General features: G+C 45.7%; 2 protein-coding genes across 2 annotated transcripts; both read left to right on the top strand.

Moving 5' to 3' along the window:
• The first annotated feature begins 285 nt into the window (after window positions 1-285).
• On the top strand, window positions 286-7,151 carry prss56 (serine protease 56). Its single transcript, XM_076021230.1, has 14 exons — window positions 286-1,570; window positions 2,722-2,880; window positions 2,977-3,231; window positions 3,316-3,505; window positions 3,585-3,693; window positions 3,814-3,970; window positions 4,081-4,223; window positions 4,335-4,494; window positions 4,577-4,765; window positions 4,867-5,058; window positions 5,241-5,446; window positions 5,621-6,155; window positions 6,290-6,396; window positions 6,515-7,151. The coding sequence occupies exons 1-14, from the start codon at window positions 1,468-1,470 to the stop codon at window positions 6,686-6,688; spliced, it is 2,679 nt and encodes an 892-aa protein (XP_075877345.1). The 5' UTR covers window positions 286-1,467; the 3' UTR covers window positions 6,689-7,151.
• Window positions 7,152-9,185: 2,034 nt separating this feature from the next.
• On the top strand, window positions 9,186-14,923 carry chrng (cholinergic receptor, nicotinic, gamma). The gene is made up of 12 exons (XM_076019739.1): window positions 9,186-9,374; window positions 11,223-11,359; window positions 11,435-11,479; window positions 11,571-11,695; window positions 11,846-12,001; window positions 12,221-12,318; window positions 12,410-12,610; window positions 12,772-12,886; window positions 12,965-13,079; window positions 13,187-13,451; window positions 13,751-13,884; window positions 13,991-14,923. The coding sequence occupies exons 1-12, from the start codon at window positions 9,311-9,313 to the stop codon at window positions 14,171-14,173; spliced, it is 1,638 nt and encodes a 545-aa protein (XP_075875854.1). The 5' UTR covers window positions 9,186-9,310; the 3' UTR covers window positions 14,174-14,923.
• The last annotated feature ends 190 nt before the right edge of the window (window positions 14,924-15,113 follow it).

The following is a 15,113-nucleotide window of genomic DNA, read 5'->3' as shown; positions in this document are numbered from 1 at the left end:
CTCGTATGTTGTATGATGTAAAAATCATAAATCAAGCCAAATTTTTACACACTGGACCTTTAAGTCAGTCTGATAGTTTTCTGTCTCCTGTGAATGTGGATGCTTTGACATTGTATTGTCTGTATTCTGCATTTGCACTATTGGGGGTCAAACTACTAGTAGTTTTTAGTTTTTTTGACCCACTAACTGAAATGTGTGACTGTGTTTATGTTAATGAAAAGCTTGGAAAGTTAAAAAGTGGAACGTATCCCTTCTGATTCATATTTTGGTGAAGGTTATTAACATATGGTGTCCTAATGCTTTTTCTTTCAAGCAACGCATACTTACTTAGTTTACCAGCATTTTTTTTTTAAACCATGACAGCATTAACAGTGGTTTTGAATCTGTCCAGATTTAACAGTTCAGGATCATGACTTGCCACATTCCGCCTGTTTTTTGATTGAGTCAATTTGCCGGCTTCACTTTTGCGCTATAACACTCTCTTTTCAGACATTAAAAATAAACCGCTTCCTTTTCTCCTTTCTTTTCTCCCCCCGCTGTATCTTTATGTAACAAAAGCAGAGTTCAGCAGAGAAAGACAAAAGTGATGTGAACTGACAACATTTTAATGGGGGGCATAAAAGACTGTAAGTGATCAATGGAGGCGGCGGCCGAGCGATGGCTTTGATGCGGGCAACCTCAGAGGGACGGCGGGGACAATGTGGCCTTTGAGGGCCGAGCAGAATGGCAGACACTTTCCTCCTCGCTGCGTTCTCATCCTCCGTCTCTCGCTCGCCACCACCGCCATCACCGCCGCTCTCCGGTTCAGCCGCCTGTCAGCGTCTCCTGCATTCCTGCACTCGCATGTCACATCAACACATATCCTTATCTGCATAACTTTCTCGCTCTTTAATTAATTCAAACGACACCCCCCTACCCCCCACCTCCTCCCCATCCCCCACCGCCCAGCCAATCAGCCCCCTCCTTTTTCCCATTTGGTCCCCTCCCTCTCTCTCCCTCCCTCTGCCCGTCTCCTTTCAGAGAACCAAACCTCTTTGTGATGTCCAGCCTTGGCAAGTTGCACCCGATTTGCTGTCATAGTCTTAATGAATTCATCTGTTTGTGTATTGGCCATTGGGCGCATCTCTCCCTCCTCCTCCCCCCTCTGCCTCTGTCTCTCCCTCCCTCCTCTCCCCCAGCTCTGACTGGTGTTCCCCTGGGGACACTATATATACCCGGGACCACTCCAGGCACCTATTGTTCCACCAAGCAAACTTGCAGACAGATGCCCTGCACGGCAGCGTGTAGGAGAGTCCAGAGAGCCGGGAGGAGGGAGACAAGCAGCCGCTGCAACCAGACAGGGAGCCCAGGCTCGTCTTCAGCGCCTCTACTTCCGCTTCGCTCTCACCCAGCTCGTCTTCTGCCCGTCCGGTTGTTGACATCGCCGAGTCGGTCTGGAGGGGGGGGGGGCTCTGATGTTCTGACACCATGCTGCTGCTGCTGATATCACTGCTGCTCACGGGACTCGGCTGCTTGCTGGGAGCCCCGGCAGGCCGGGAGGTCTACAGGATGCCCCAGAGTGCACTCAAAGGTAGGTTTGCACTTTTTGCTCACTTGTGTTTATTCTCAATGTGAATTGATTTGCCAAGAGCATTGTGAGTAGATGTGTTTTATTGTGACAGAGAAAAAAACAACTTATTGTGCTGAACACAACTTGTTTAGTGCTTTGTACACAAACGTTTCCATGATCTTTTTTTTTTTTTTATGTCTTTATGTTTACCTAACAACAATGTTGACTGTTAGCCTTTGGCCAAACTTTAAACAGCCTACAGTGTATTTTACAACACCACACAGCCCAAATTACTATGAAATAGTCTAACAGCAGTGAAATATAGAACATTCAATCTTCATCTAACTTCCTTTAGTCAGAGTTTGGGATCATTTAAAAACACTTTATCTTGCAGACTTCTGACAGTATTGATAAGGTGAAGCTCTCTTCATCCCTTGACAACCCTCCACAGTGAGGAAACTCCCCACTAGAGTGAACTGAAGTGCTTAGTGTAGCTGAGCTGCTGATGGCCGTGTGTGATTGAAGTGTCCAGAACAAGGGACTCGGGGTCCCAGGCACCCCGGGGCTGCCAGCCCGTGCCCTGGCCGCCTGTCCTTGCCCATCAGCCTCTGCCAGTTCGGCCCTGGCCTTCTAATTAAGACTTCAATCAGCATTGTTGTTGTCAACGGCGCGTCCTGTGATGTGGCGCGGCACAGAGGGGGGCTGTCGGGTCGGCGGCCCAATTGATGTGTGTCAGCGGTGGACTCACCAGCGCGCTGAGCGTGAGCTCGCTTCCCAAACATGTTGCCAATCAGCTCGGAGAGCAGCATGAGAAAGAAACAAAAAATAAAAGGGGGCGGGAGGGTGTCGGGGGGGTCGGTCGGGGGATGCACACATATCACAAGGCTTCGGTTCATGCTAACGCTCACATAGTGTTCCCACACTGAGTGAGTCTCTGCTTTTTGCCTTTCACCCAGTTTTCCCTGCTTTAGAAAACACATTACATCCTGCGAAAGAAACTGAATTGTATCGATCGGATTTCTAAAATTGCCATTGATGTTCACATTTACCATATCTTTATGTTATCATGCATTACTTAAAACCAAGTCAATCCCAGTAATTTGATAGTAAACCACATTCTCCTCTCCTAGCCTCGAAACTTTCAACTCAAATTGTCCTGTGGTCACCTGCAGCTCTTTCTGACCGCGGCACTGTGGTTCTGGAGGCCGCCATGTCCAGTGCCCTGTCCGCTCTGGACCGAGCGTCGTCGGACAGGAGCCGAGCCGAGGCCGGCTGTCGCGGCTGCGTGTCCTGTTTGTTCCAGAACTGCGGACAGCTGACCGGCTCCTGCTGTATGTTCCACGTCGCTCCCTGCTTGCAATGTCCTGGCATCCTCAGCTGAAGCCTCCTGTCTGAACTTGTTCCGTGTCTCTTCTCCAATCCCACAGCATCTCCTGCCGCCGCCTTGTCGGAGCCCAGCTGCGATGCCATCGTCAAGGCCCAGAAGATTCAGGATGAGGCGGAGAGGAGCTGGGCTCTGAGTCAGGCCTGTGCTTACTACCAGCGCCGCTGCTCGGTGGGCGAGCTGGACAAGGAGAGCTGCATCCGGATCATGGGGGAGAGCTGCAGCGCCAGGGTCCTGCAGTGCAGCCTGCTCAACACCATGCAGAACTTGGAGCCAGCGACGCAGACACACGTCGAGGGTGAGAGGCGACTTCCTCGCGAGGATTCCTCACTGAATGCAACCTTCCTGCCTCCTTTGACCCCGTGTGTCCGTGTCCCAGCAGCAGTGTGTGGTCAGAGGCTGTCCGCTGTGCAGAACAGCACCCAGCCTCGCTTCAGGATCGTGGGCGGCTCTCCTGCGCCGCCGGGCAGCTGGCCCTGGCTGGTCAACCTGCAGCTGGACGGCGGTCTGATGTGCGGAGGGGTCCTGGTGGAAAGCTCCTGGGTCGTCACCGCCGCTCACTGTTTCGCCGGGTCAGTGTTGTTGGTCATTTCCTTTCCTTTTTGTTTTTTTCTTGTCTCTCGCTCTAACATGTCGCCCTGACATCTGCAGCAGCCGCAGTGAGAGCTACTGGACTGCTGTGGTCGGGGAGTTCGACATCACCAAGGCCGATCCCGACGAGCAGGTTCTCAAAGTCAACCGCATCATACCGCACCCCAAGGTAACCATCCGGCGCTGTTGCTGATTAGGAGCGATGTTGTGTTTTAGTTTCACTCGAACCTTTTAATGTGACAAAGAAGAATTAGGCGGATCCGCTTTCATTCTCATGTGTCTTTCGCAGTTCAACCCAAAGACGTTCAACAATGACATCGCCCTCGTGGAGCTGTCGTCGCCAGTGATCTTGTCCAACCACGTCACTCCAGTGTGTCTCCCCTCAGGCATAGAGCCCCCTACTGGTAGTCCGTGCCTGGTTGCAGGCTGGGGTTCCCTCTTTGAGGGTGAGTTCGGAAAGAATCTTGATGAACTTGAATGAATTTAGAGTTTTTTTTAAAGCTATATTTAACATAACAAAGCTTTTGTATTGACAAGATGTGCTTCTTCGGCACAGACGGTCCATCTGCTGACGTGGTCATGGAAGCTAAGGTTCCTCTGTTGCCTCAGAGCACCTGTAAGAGCGCCCTCGGCAAGGAGCTGGTCACCAACACCATGCTGTGTGCAGGATATCTCACTGGAGGAATAGACTCCTGTCAGGTAGCTGATGCCTTGAATCACCGGGAAAAAAAGAAAAAAAAAATCTGGTGCACAGATTTGATTTAAAGATCAGTTTTTCAAAAACCTGTTGGGATTTTTAACTCTGTGCAGGGAGATTCAGGAGGCCCCCTGATCTACCAGGACCGCATCTCTGGTCGCTTCCAACTCCACGGCATCACGTCCTGGGGAGACGGCTGCGGGGAGAAGGGCAAGCCTGGCGTCTATACTCGGGTGTCTGCCTTCTCTGACTGGATTCAGACCGAGATACAAAGTGAGTCTCCAGCAAACGGCAGGAAGTTGTATGATCAAATAAGTGTGAGTAGCGTGAGAATCCATGTTGGTCTCTTTCTTAGAGTCTCATGGAAGTAGGGAGCCAACGTGTCCTGAGCTCCTGAAGACGACAGAAATGACCGAGGAGGAGCAGAGGGCAGAGTTCAGCTCTCTCTGTCGCTTCTACACGCTGACGTGTCCGCCCGGTCAGTCCACCAGCTCCTGCAGCAGAATGGCTGAAGATAAATGCCTCAACCGCTTCAAGAAATGCCGTGAGTGTTTGTTCCCGAGAGCCCAGCTTGCCTCGAACTCAGACCCTGTGGTGTCACCGTGCAGAGGTTTCTCACCCCTGACTCGCTCTCTCTCCGTGCAGAGCTGCGCTCGTTCCTGCAGACGCTGCTGGACTTGCTCCAGAGGGCCGAAGACTACATCAGGGACAAGGTGGACTTGACCTTCTTCACCCAGACTTTGCCTCAGCTGGTGGAGCACATCTACAGCACGGCCTTCATCCACACCAGGGAGAGGAGGGATCTGAGGCTGAGCCGAGGTTTCACACAGATTGAAGGTACATCACTTGCACCGCAATGTTGTGACTTGATGCATAAGATTTTATCATGATTAGTAATATAATACATAATTTATTAATTATTTTAGAAAATAAATGATAATTTTTCTTCTCTGTGGCCGTGCAGTGTTTTTATTCCCCCGAGTATATCAAGAAATGTTTTGTTGTTGTTGCTGTCACAGGGGTTCTTTTGCTGGCAGAACAGCTAGGTGGTGCTGTGGAGCCATTCAAGCCAGGTCCTGCCCCAGTGCCTCCAGCCGTATTCAATAACGTCGGACCCTCAGTGGAAGAGTGGGAGAAATACCTGAGGAAAATATCAGACGACCTGGACGAACAGCGCTCCTCCACAGGAATCACTAGAATGCAGGAGGACAAACTGTTCTCACAGGTAACAACAGCTTTCTAACGCAGGTTTTTATTCCACTGCACGGTGTTTGTAAAGTATGGAATGTTAAAAAGTAAAAAAAATGATCTTAAGATCTTCAATTTCCGTTTTTCATTAGAAAACACAGCTGGAGAATGTAGCAGGAATTAACAGTTGTCTTTCTGTGTGTGTGTTCAGACTGAAGACTCCTCGCTGCATCAGCTAGAAGGGGAGTTTGAAGCTGTGCTTACGACTCTGCGCTCCAGAGTGGAGTCCAGAGCTGCTCCTCCTGTCCTGCACCTGGACACCATCAACCTCCAGGAGGAAGCTCCCAGAGGAGCCCCGTCTCCTGCCTCCTCCCCAGGAACTCCGGTCCAGTCCCACCAGCTCTCATCGACCCAGGACTCACCACAGCCATGGTCACTTTTCACAGCGCTGACGGAGGAAATTCAGAAATTTCAGGAGGACAGCGTGCCGGGAGACGCCTCGCAGAGTGAAAGCTCCTCCAGCGCTCCTGCAGACAGAAGACAGACCCCCAACTCAGAGGATTTTATTTTTGTTGGAAATACAGACAGGACAGACTCGAAATCATCAGCAACACCTGTCGGCCAGCTGACAGCAGAGGCGACAGCTGATCCCAGACAAGCTGTCCGCACCTTAAAGACACGGAGTCTCCACAGGAAATACAGGAGCCTCCTGCACAAGAGGCAGATACCTGGAGCCACTGGGAAAAGTAAGCAACACACACTGAAACCTGTTCATAAAGCCTTGGTGACTTATTGATACAAAGTTATTCCAGGATTTTATTTTTTAACTTTTGGCCAAATTGAAATCCTCAAATGATTGTTTCATTTTTTACTCCTATAGTTTGTCCTGGAGTGAGAGAGTCGTCACAGCAAGTCACCCAGGTCAGAGACTCTTACCGCTGGATCCTTAACATCCCCAGTAAAAACCTACGCATGAACTTCCAGGAGGTAAATTATTTGGTCAGGAAGTGAAGGAAATACTCAGATGTAAAAAGAAAAACATTATCATCAAAACTATTTCTGTAATGTCTTATATTTTCTCTTCCTTTATTTCCATTTTGATTAGGTGCTGGTTGATCTGAGCTCAAAGAACGAGCGCGGACTTTACCAAGCGCGAGTCAGAGCTGTCGTCGGGGGACGACCTTTGACCTTCTACAGCCTGGTGGGCCTAGAAAACGAGTCATTCTACCGCAGCGTGCCAAGAGTCCTGTCGGTGGCGCTAGAGGCACTCAAGGCTTAATGCTTGCAAAAAGCAAGCAAGAAGCAGGAAAATACTGAAATTAGGACAAAGACTCCCAGACAGTTTATTTTTTTAAAAGAGAAAAAAACCCAGAAGCCTGTCGTCATGGGAATGTGGAGGCATCTCCTCTCGTCTTGGTGAAGGCATCCTTCCTTTTAACTTTGCAGTCTGAGAGCCTGACTTAAAACACAACCATGAATGTAGGGATGAAAACAAGCCCACGTTGTGCCTGGGATCTCGCTTTTTCTTCTTTTTTTCTACCAGGCTGGAAGTCTAGCCTCATCTAACTTATTAAACTGTATAAAAGATAAGTTATTCATGTTGTCTTTTGCAAAGGTTGAGCCTCTTGTGAAGCACACAGACTGTAAATATTATACATATTCTTACCTGTTCCATGCCATATTTATTTGTATAGTGCAAAGCATTTGTATTTTTGTAAAGAAAATCTATATATGAATAAAACTGGTATACGCAGCAGGTACGGCATGTTGTCTTCACTGATTAACACCAGAGTGACGTGTGGATGTGAGACATTTAAATGGACTTGCAGTCTCACTGCAAATCTTGTGGTATTTTGCCGCTCACATACCCCACTAAAACCCGAACAAGCCTTACGGGGACGCTTCCCGGCGCTGACGCTTTCTGCCCAGAGTGGTGGGATGAGCGGCCCGTCCCAACTCCTCCCAGTACCCCAGCCCAGGAGAGAGGAGTCTGGGATTGTAACTTGACACAGGGGGAGAACTCTGTGTATTCTCTCCGGGCAGGTCGCTGTGCGTCAGAGTGTTTCGGGCAAAGACTGCGGTTTCAAGGAAGTGACGGCAAAGTGTTGACTGTTGTCATGCTCGCCGTGCTCATCGAGTCTCAGTCCGAGTGGCCAAGTCAATGTGCTCAGAGAGGCATGTGCGCAACAGCTGAACAAACACACTTGCTCACATGCACACACTGCCATTTGCTGTCAGTTTATTTATTAGGGACCTCAGCAATAAGACTATTTTCTGGAACAGAGCAGGTCATCACCAGGGCAGAGACCTCCATTGAAATTGTAATGTAAAACCTCATTTTGACCTCGTCATCTTGCTACCTACAACTATATAGGTGGTAGAGGCATGGGACATGTGTTCGTCTCATTAAGCCCTACATTTCATACTCTCTGACCTATGACTTCCAACACGCCAGAAGTAAGCAATTTTCACATGTTCAAAATATTTTTTTTTTTGCTCCTTTCATTCTCTCTTATTGTGGTGCCATCTCTGAGGAGTAAAAAAACAAAAAAAAAAACATTTATTGGTGGGGAATGGAAAAAACAACATTACACACCACAGTCAGACTTCTAACAGCGTGAGCGATCTGTCCTGATGAGATGAAGTTTTATTTTTTTGCCTCTCTCTCTCAATTTGACTTTAGGAAAGGAGAGCTAGCTTCTTCCTGTTGATGTCAATTTAAGGAAATTCCAAATGTTTGGAAGATTGAAATGTTTGGAAATTTGATGGACGAAACATGCTTTTTTTCAGGCATCAGAGGGGGTCAGCAGGGTCAGTAGGCTAAGTCCCTTAAACGCTGCTTGCAGCTTTAATTATTGTTTGTGGCAGGAATGCCAACCAGTGACGTTTCATTTGTTTGTTTTTTCCTGCCAACAAACACACACACACACACACCACACCACACACATCTATCTGCCAGTAATCCTTTTATTGCAGACAAGTTTGCACCTAATGGAAAAATTATTGCTTATTATAGGTGGCTGCCGATCTAAATTTACATTACTTTGTCCATGGTGATGGATGACACCAGTCAGGTGCACTGCACACTGTCACAGTGATGTGTGTGTGAAATCAGCTTTACATGAACCAATACAACAGGGAAAAGTCTAATTTCCTTGTTTCATCTGCTCACTTTAAAGACTAAATATGCTTTATCTTTCTTTTCCTTCCTTTCTTGTAATCATGGTGTGATTTATGGTTTATGAAAACCAAAATACATTTTAAACCCCAAAAAATTAGGAGATGTTTGTCCATCACCCCTTTTCCTCACTACTTTATCATAGAGCTTCAGGCTGAAGGACTGACAATCCAAAAGACTGGAAAATAAATGGAATTCAATCTTAGTCCTCACAAATGACAGAGAGCCATACTTTTGTGTGTGTGTGTGTGTGTGTGTGTGTGTGTGTGTGTGTGTGTGTGTGTGTGTGTGTGTGTGTGTGTGTGTCTTTGTGTGTGCGTGTGTGTGTGTGTGTGTGTGTGCACGCACATTTGCGACAGCTGGCTATGCAGCGCTGTAAATAAACTCTGGGATTTAACCCTAACAATCATCGGCCTCCACCCCACAGCACCCCCCCTTCCCCCCTACAACCCTTCCTGTAAGCATCAACTCTCCCATCACTGTGTGAGCCCTGACTTTTGATGGAAATACACGCACACACACACACACACACACACACACACACACACACACACACACACACACACACACACACACACAAACAGCAAACAGTCAAACACACACAGGCACACCCACACATACCCACTCTCTCACACACACATGCGCAGTGCCGGCAGCTCCATGTAGTGTGTATCAGATTAGTGGTTGCAGAATTTGTCTCGGAGCAGCGGCTTGTACACATCAATGGATTCCAGGCCGGCTCTCTCGCTGTCGCTCCTCATAAGAGTGTGTATGATTTCTGCCACAGGTAGGAATACTTAGTAATTAGCATAGAGCATTTGACAGAAGTTGCTTGCTGTTGTGTTACCCTCTTAAACTTTGTATGGTTAAGTTTGTGTTTTGAGTAAATTTGATATTTAAGTTTTGTATTGCTGTTTTTTCCAAGATTAATTATTTTGAATGAAGCTAAAGAGTTGCATCCAACCGCGTTTTAGTCCCTTAGTCATAGCTGACAGACAGAAAATGTCTTATGTTTAATGTTTAATGTTGAAAAGGTTAAATAATAATAATAATAATAATAATAATAAAAAGAAAAAGTCTAATCCATGCAGCTATGACAATATAAACTGGACAACAAGAGAAATACATGGGAATAGATGATCACATGACCTGAGTGTCTTTAGAGTTTATTTGGTTAACCAGTTTCCATCCAGTGATCGGTTGGGCTGTGAGAGAAATAGCAGACTCAGAAAGGAAGACGAGTCGTTGAACGAGTGAAGATGATGTGACAACTCAATACAGAATGTCCTGGGTGAATCTTAACACATCACCATTCAGGATCATGTTAATCAGTAGTTAAGTCCCGTCGTGTCACTAAGGGTTTAACACGAAGCAAAAGTTAGACACAACTCAGCTGCACACTATTTTAACATGTCAGAGGCCGGTGGAGTTCTCCGAGCTTCTTTCACCTGCCGTCCACAAACTAGTACAGCGGCTGCAGCACAACTCTTTGGCTGCTGAGGATGCTGAGGGGAGAAACTAGATGTAAACACGTGATCAAAATACAGGTAGCATGAGCTTTTTGGGACAGTCACCCAGCAGCTAATTTGACCCCTGCTCAGTGCACTGTCTATTAACTAAACACTTAGTTTTGTAAATTAAAAAAACAAACAGATAAACAAATTCCAACTCTTAGCCCTCTTTTCTGATCTTTGGTTTATAAAAACAAAAAAGGAGAATATTACAAAACTAATAAAATGCATCCTTTTTACAGTGTTTTCATTGGACCTTATTGTTAAACACAACTAAAAGTTTCACTTTTTTTTTATTTAGGACAAATGAGTTTAGAAGTCAGCGAGGCTCATTACCCTCAAGTGTTTGGTAACAATGTCTCACGCTCGTTAACTTCAGTTCATTAAACCCACACTTATCATATTTCAATGTGAGAAATGTGTTTGGAGTAATATTTTGAAACAACACACAGTTTTTACAAATGTGTTTTGGTGCTAGAAAGTGAGAATTATATTTCAACATTTTCCAAAAGCACACACAAAAAAACGTAATATTTTCTATTATTCTATATTTTTTTCATTTTATATGCTTTTGATATACTGCTTGGTAAATGTTTTGTGTTTTACTCACTTTTTATTTATATCTTGTTCTTATTTACTAACAAATCTCATTTTAGACTAATGCATCTTAAAATGTAACAACTTTTTGCTTGATGGAAGATTAGCACTCCAGCAGTTAATTGTGGTGTGAGACATTCGGTATCACCTGTCTTTGTCTCAAAGCAGCTGTCATCATGGCTTCTGTTCTCTACAGTAATATCTACATCGCTCCCACAGTTCCAAATTGCTCATTGCCAGAGTAAGACCTAAAATTATCAGCCTATTCTTCTTGTGGCATAGTTTACCTCCACTTCTTAGACACACAGCGCTGTCCTTTGACGTCATTATGCTTTACATGATCACTAGGACAACAAGGAACTCATGGTATTATTTTCTTTCTTTTTTTTCATTTTTACCTTTCAGATGTCGAGCTAACATTTGAAAGTTGAATCACAAAGTTATTTTGACATTTTATGAAAACTCAGCTGATTTCAATCACCTTGTATACATAAAATGAAACAGTGTTTTTATTTTTTTACTCCCAGCATCTGCAGTAAACCTGGAAGGGGAGCTCTTCAAGGATCTGATGAAGGGCTACAACAAGAACGTACGACCAATGGAGAGGAGTGGCGACATCACTCAGGTCGACATCAAGATGACCTTGACCAACCTCATCTCTCTGGTAACTGCAGATCTCACCAGAGCTAAATGAGCCAGTCTTGGCCAGAAAATCATGAGTCGAAACATGTTCCCACAGAACGAAAAGAAGGAGGCCCTGACGACGAGCGTCTGGATAGAACTGGTACTCTCGGGCACCTCTGTCGAAGCTGCTCTGTGATCAGTTTCCATACATTTGTGAGACACTGTTAAACCCAAAGTGTTTGTGGGCGTAGCAATGGTGTGACTACAGGCTAAGATGGGACCGGCCGCCCAGGTCGAACCGGTATGGGAACATCACAAAACAACTCCGGATCCCCTCCAAGACCCTTTGGCTGCCAGACATCATATTGGAGAACAAGTAAGCAGTAGCCTTGACTATTTATTGAACTCCAAAAAAACGTAATAATTGAATGGTATTCACATATAAACCTCCCCACTTTTTTTGCTGGTATTTGACTAGTCTAAGCTCCAAACCAGAAAACCTTTGTTTGTCTGTTGTCGCTCCCAGTGTGGATGGACAGTTCGAGGTGGCCCTTTACTCCAATGCGCTGGTGTCTCCCGACGGCTGTGTGTACTGGCTGCCTCCAGCCATCTACCGGAGCGCCTGTCCCATCACCGTCAACTATTTTCCCTTTGACTGGCAGAACTGCACCATGGTCTTCCGGTGAGCACTAACACAGTTGGAGGAAATGTCTAGCTGTCAGCAGGAACATGGACTTCTTAGTGCGCAAAGTTGTGTCCTCTAGAAACGCACGAAAAGAGCATGATTAAAAAAAAAGAGCTCAAGGAAAATTTGAGTGTCTTCTAAGCACTTCTTGCAAAGCCCTGAGCTGTCAACAGCTAGATGGATCAATGTGTTTTCATGTTTTATTTCTACATTCAGCTCTCAGACGTATAGCGCCAACGAGATTGAAATGGTTCTCAAGGTGGAAGACAACCACACGCTGGAGTGGGTGGATATCGACCCAGAAGCTTTCACTGGTACAGAATACCCATAACAAAAACTCCATAACCCTCTCTAAGTTTATTGTCCCGAATAAACATGATTGGTAAAAATGTCCTCCATTGACAGAAAATGGGGAGTGGGTCATCAAACACAGGCCAGCGAAGAAGCTGATAAACGCTCAGTACAGTCAGGATGAGCGGGAACACCAGGAGGTGGTTTTCTTCCTTGTCATCCAGAGAAAGCCCCTCTTCTACATCATCAACATTATCACTCCTTGCGTGCTCTTCTCCTCACTCTGCCTTCTCGTCTTCTACCTGCCTGCCAAAGGTTCTCACTCAGATCTCAATACCTGTTCTTAGACATCTACACATCTTGTTGAATTTCAGTTACAAGTGAAGTATCTTGTCGGCAACAAGCTGGATTAAGTTACTGCAACAACCCAAGAAAAATTTTCCCAGTTTAAATGAAATTTTCTCTGCCTTCTGCAGCTGGTGGCCAGAAGTGCACTATGTCTATTGCCACTCTTCTGGGCCAGACTGTTTTCCTCTTCCTTATCGCCAAGAAGGTCCCAGAGACGTCGAAGGCAGTGCCACTGATTGGCAAGTAAGTTTTTCTCTGTGGTAGCCCTGAAATTGGCAGCCTAGGGGAGTTGAGGTGTAATTCTGCAACCTTTCACTGCAGGTATCTGATGTTTGTGATGTCAGTGACCACAGCAGTGGTGATGAACAGTGTGATTGTCCTAAATGTCTCACTGAGAACCCCAAACACCCACATCATGACAGATAAAGTCCGCAAGGTAACCAAACCTTTTTTTTCTCTGTAAGTTTATCATAATGGTAAGTTTATAATAATGAAGGTAATTTTTCTTGTGTTTGTCTGGATCCGACACTGTGTCCTCCTCAGGTCCTGCTAAACATCCTGCCTCGCATGCTGAGGATGCAGATGCGGACATGGACCCCAAACATTGACAACTTTTCAGTGACTGGGAACGGGAAAACTCCAGCCACAAATCGGAACGGCATATTCCTGGTCCCCTGTCGCCGCCGAAGCTCCATGACCCTCATCAACAAGGCGGACGAATACATGATGAAGACAGCTCGCTCTGAGCTCATGTTTGACAAGCTCAAAGAAAGGAACGGATTGATGAAGTCCGTACTGGAAAAGCTGCGTAAGGATCTAAGAGGTTTATCGCTCAGAGTGGTTTCACCATGTGCCACTCAACTTACTGTGGGTCGAGGCTTTGGTGACATCTTCTAACCACTTAATTGTTCTGGAGTGTCATATCATGGATGCAGTGGGTGCCCACGGTTGAAGGAAAGGTCAATCCATTCTCTTTTTTTGATTTGGACAATTATGTGGAATAGAGAACATGTTCACCAAAACGGATCACTATTCTATTCCTTACCTCAGAAGAGTGCAGATGTAAGACTGTCCCTTTTGCTGATTCCATTATTTTTTCCCCCACAGATGAAGGACTTGAGGGAGGAACAGCTGAACAGCTCAGCACAGGCCTGGCCAGGGCCTCTCCTGAGCTGAGGAAGTGTGTGGCCTCCTGCAAACATATAGCAGAGACTACGAGACAACAGAACAACTTCCAGAATGTGAGTTTTGTTCTTTTTCTCTCTCTCTCCATCACACCTCCGCTTGCCGTGTCTTCACTTCTTTACATCAACGTCAATCTGTGATCTCTCATTTCCACAAACACAGGAGAACGAAGAGTGGTTCCTGGTCGGCCGTGTCATAGACAGGGTCTGCTTTCTTGTCATAGCAACAGTGTTTTTTATCGGTACTGTCGGGATCTTCCTGATGGGTCATTTCAACCAGCCTCCTTCCTCACCTTTCCCCGGGGATTCCAAAAATTATCTACCTCCAATAAATGTCCTGGGCTGAACTCTGGCCCGGTCAACTCTTTCTTGTAGGAAATATCCAGATAAACTCAGAGAGTGAAAATCTGACAGCATTTTGACCAAAAGTGGATATTCCTTCCATAAATATGTGGGGGTGAGTGTAGTCACATTTGAGAAACAGATTCTCTCTCTTTCTCTCTCTGCTGGAGTGGCAAAATAATGTTCTGAGTTCTTGCTTTGGATTGACTTCCTACCTGTGAGGCTGTTGAGTTTGATCCTCGATGTGCGAATGTTTCAGACACAGTAGACAGTCTGGTTCAAATGACTTGACTCTGAAGACTGGAGCCAGAGATATTTTTAAAATGACAACAGCATTCAGTGTACTACAGGGGCCAAGAGCGTTGTCTAATTCAAATAGGTTTCTCAAAATTACAACTGACAATCTGGGGGGAAAATTGCCTGTTTGATTCATAAACTCAGGATAACAAGGTCCTGCTGTTCTCTTCATGTGAGAGAGAGTTCAGATCCTCGTGTTCCTATTAACACAGTTGTGAAAGCACAGTGATCTTTTTGGGACCACAAGGTATCAGCAGACTCATGTTTTTGTTTTGGGTTTTTTTAAACTTTGCTGACAGAAGCCACTTTCTTTCTTGAGCCGTCTCTGTTAACAAATGCAGTTCTTAACCTTAAAAAAAATAAACAAATGTTGATAGTGGTGATGTCTTATTCTTAATATTGATGTGTGCTGCTGTACCAAGATGTACCAAGACAAATGAATGCATTCTTTCTTTATTTCTTTCACACCAATAAAGACTTTAAACCAAAATGAGCAGTTGTGTGTTTGTTTTTGACAGATTTACACCATAAACATGTTCCCGGCACATTTTTGAGCCACATTTAACTTACTTAAGCCCTAAAGCTAACATCACTGTCACCTCTGGAAGCAGGATTTTAATTACATGGCTGAGCGATGCCTTTATCGG

Source organism: Nelusetta ayraudi, unplaced genomic scaffold (genome assembly GCF_046127955.1).
Source record: "Nelusetta ayraudi isolate G7.1 ecotype Tasmania unplaced genomic scaffold, CSIRO-AGI_Nayr_v1 ptg000011l, whole genome shotgun sequence".
Taxonomy (NCBI): Eukaryota; Metazoa; Chordata; class Actinopteri; order Tetraodontiformes; family Monacanthidae; genus Nelusetta; species Nelusetta ayraudi.
The sequence above is the reverse complement of the archived record's forward strand: the minus strand, read 5'-3'. Positions and strand labels throughout refer to the sequence as shown.

Bases quoted from the DNA above. Each gene is read 5' to 3' on its own strand.
- prss56 (XM_076021230.1), top strand. From the start codon at position 1,468: ATGCTGCTGCTGCTGATATCACTGCTGCTCACGGGACTCGGCTGCTTG. The intron at 4,224-4,334 runs GTAGCTGATGCC...AACTCTGTGCAG, and splicing joins GAGGAATAGACTCCTGTCAG to GGAGATTCAGGAGGCCCCCT. The intron at 5,059-5,240 runs GTACATCACTTG...TTGCTGTCACAG, and splicing joins AGGTTTCACACAGATTGAAG to GGGTTCTTTTGCTGGCAGAA.
- chrng (XM_076019739.1), top strand. From the start codon at position 9,311: ATGGATTCCAGGCCGGCTCTCTCGCTGTCGCTCCTCATAAGAGTGTGT. The intron at 11,696-11,845 runs GTAAGCAGTAGC...TGTCGCTCCCAG, and splicing joins GACATCATATTGGAGAACAA to TGTGGATGGACAGTTCGAGG. The intron at 12,611-12,771 runs GTTCTCACTCAG...TGCCTTCTGCAG, and splicing joins CTTCTACCTGCCTGCCAAAG to CTGGTGGCCAGAAGTGCACT.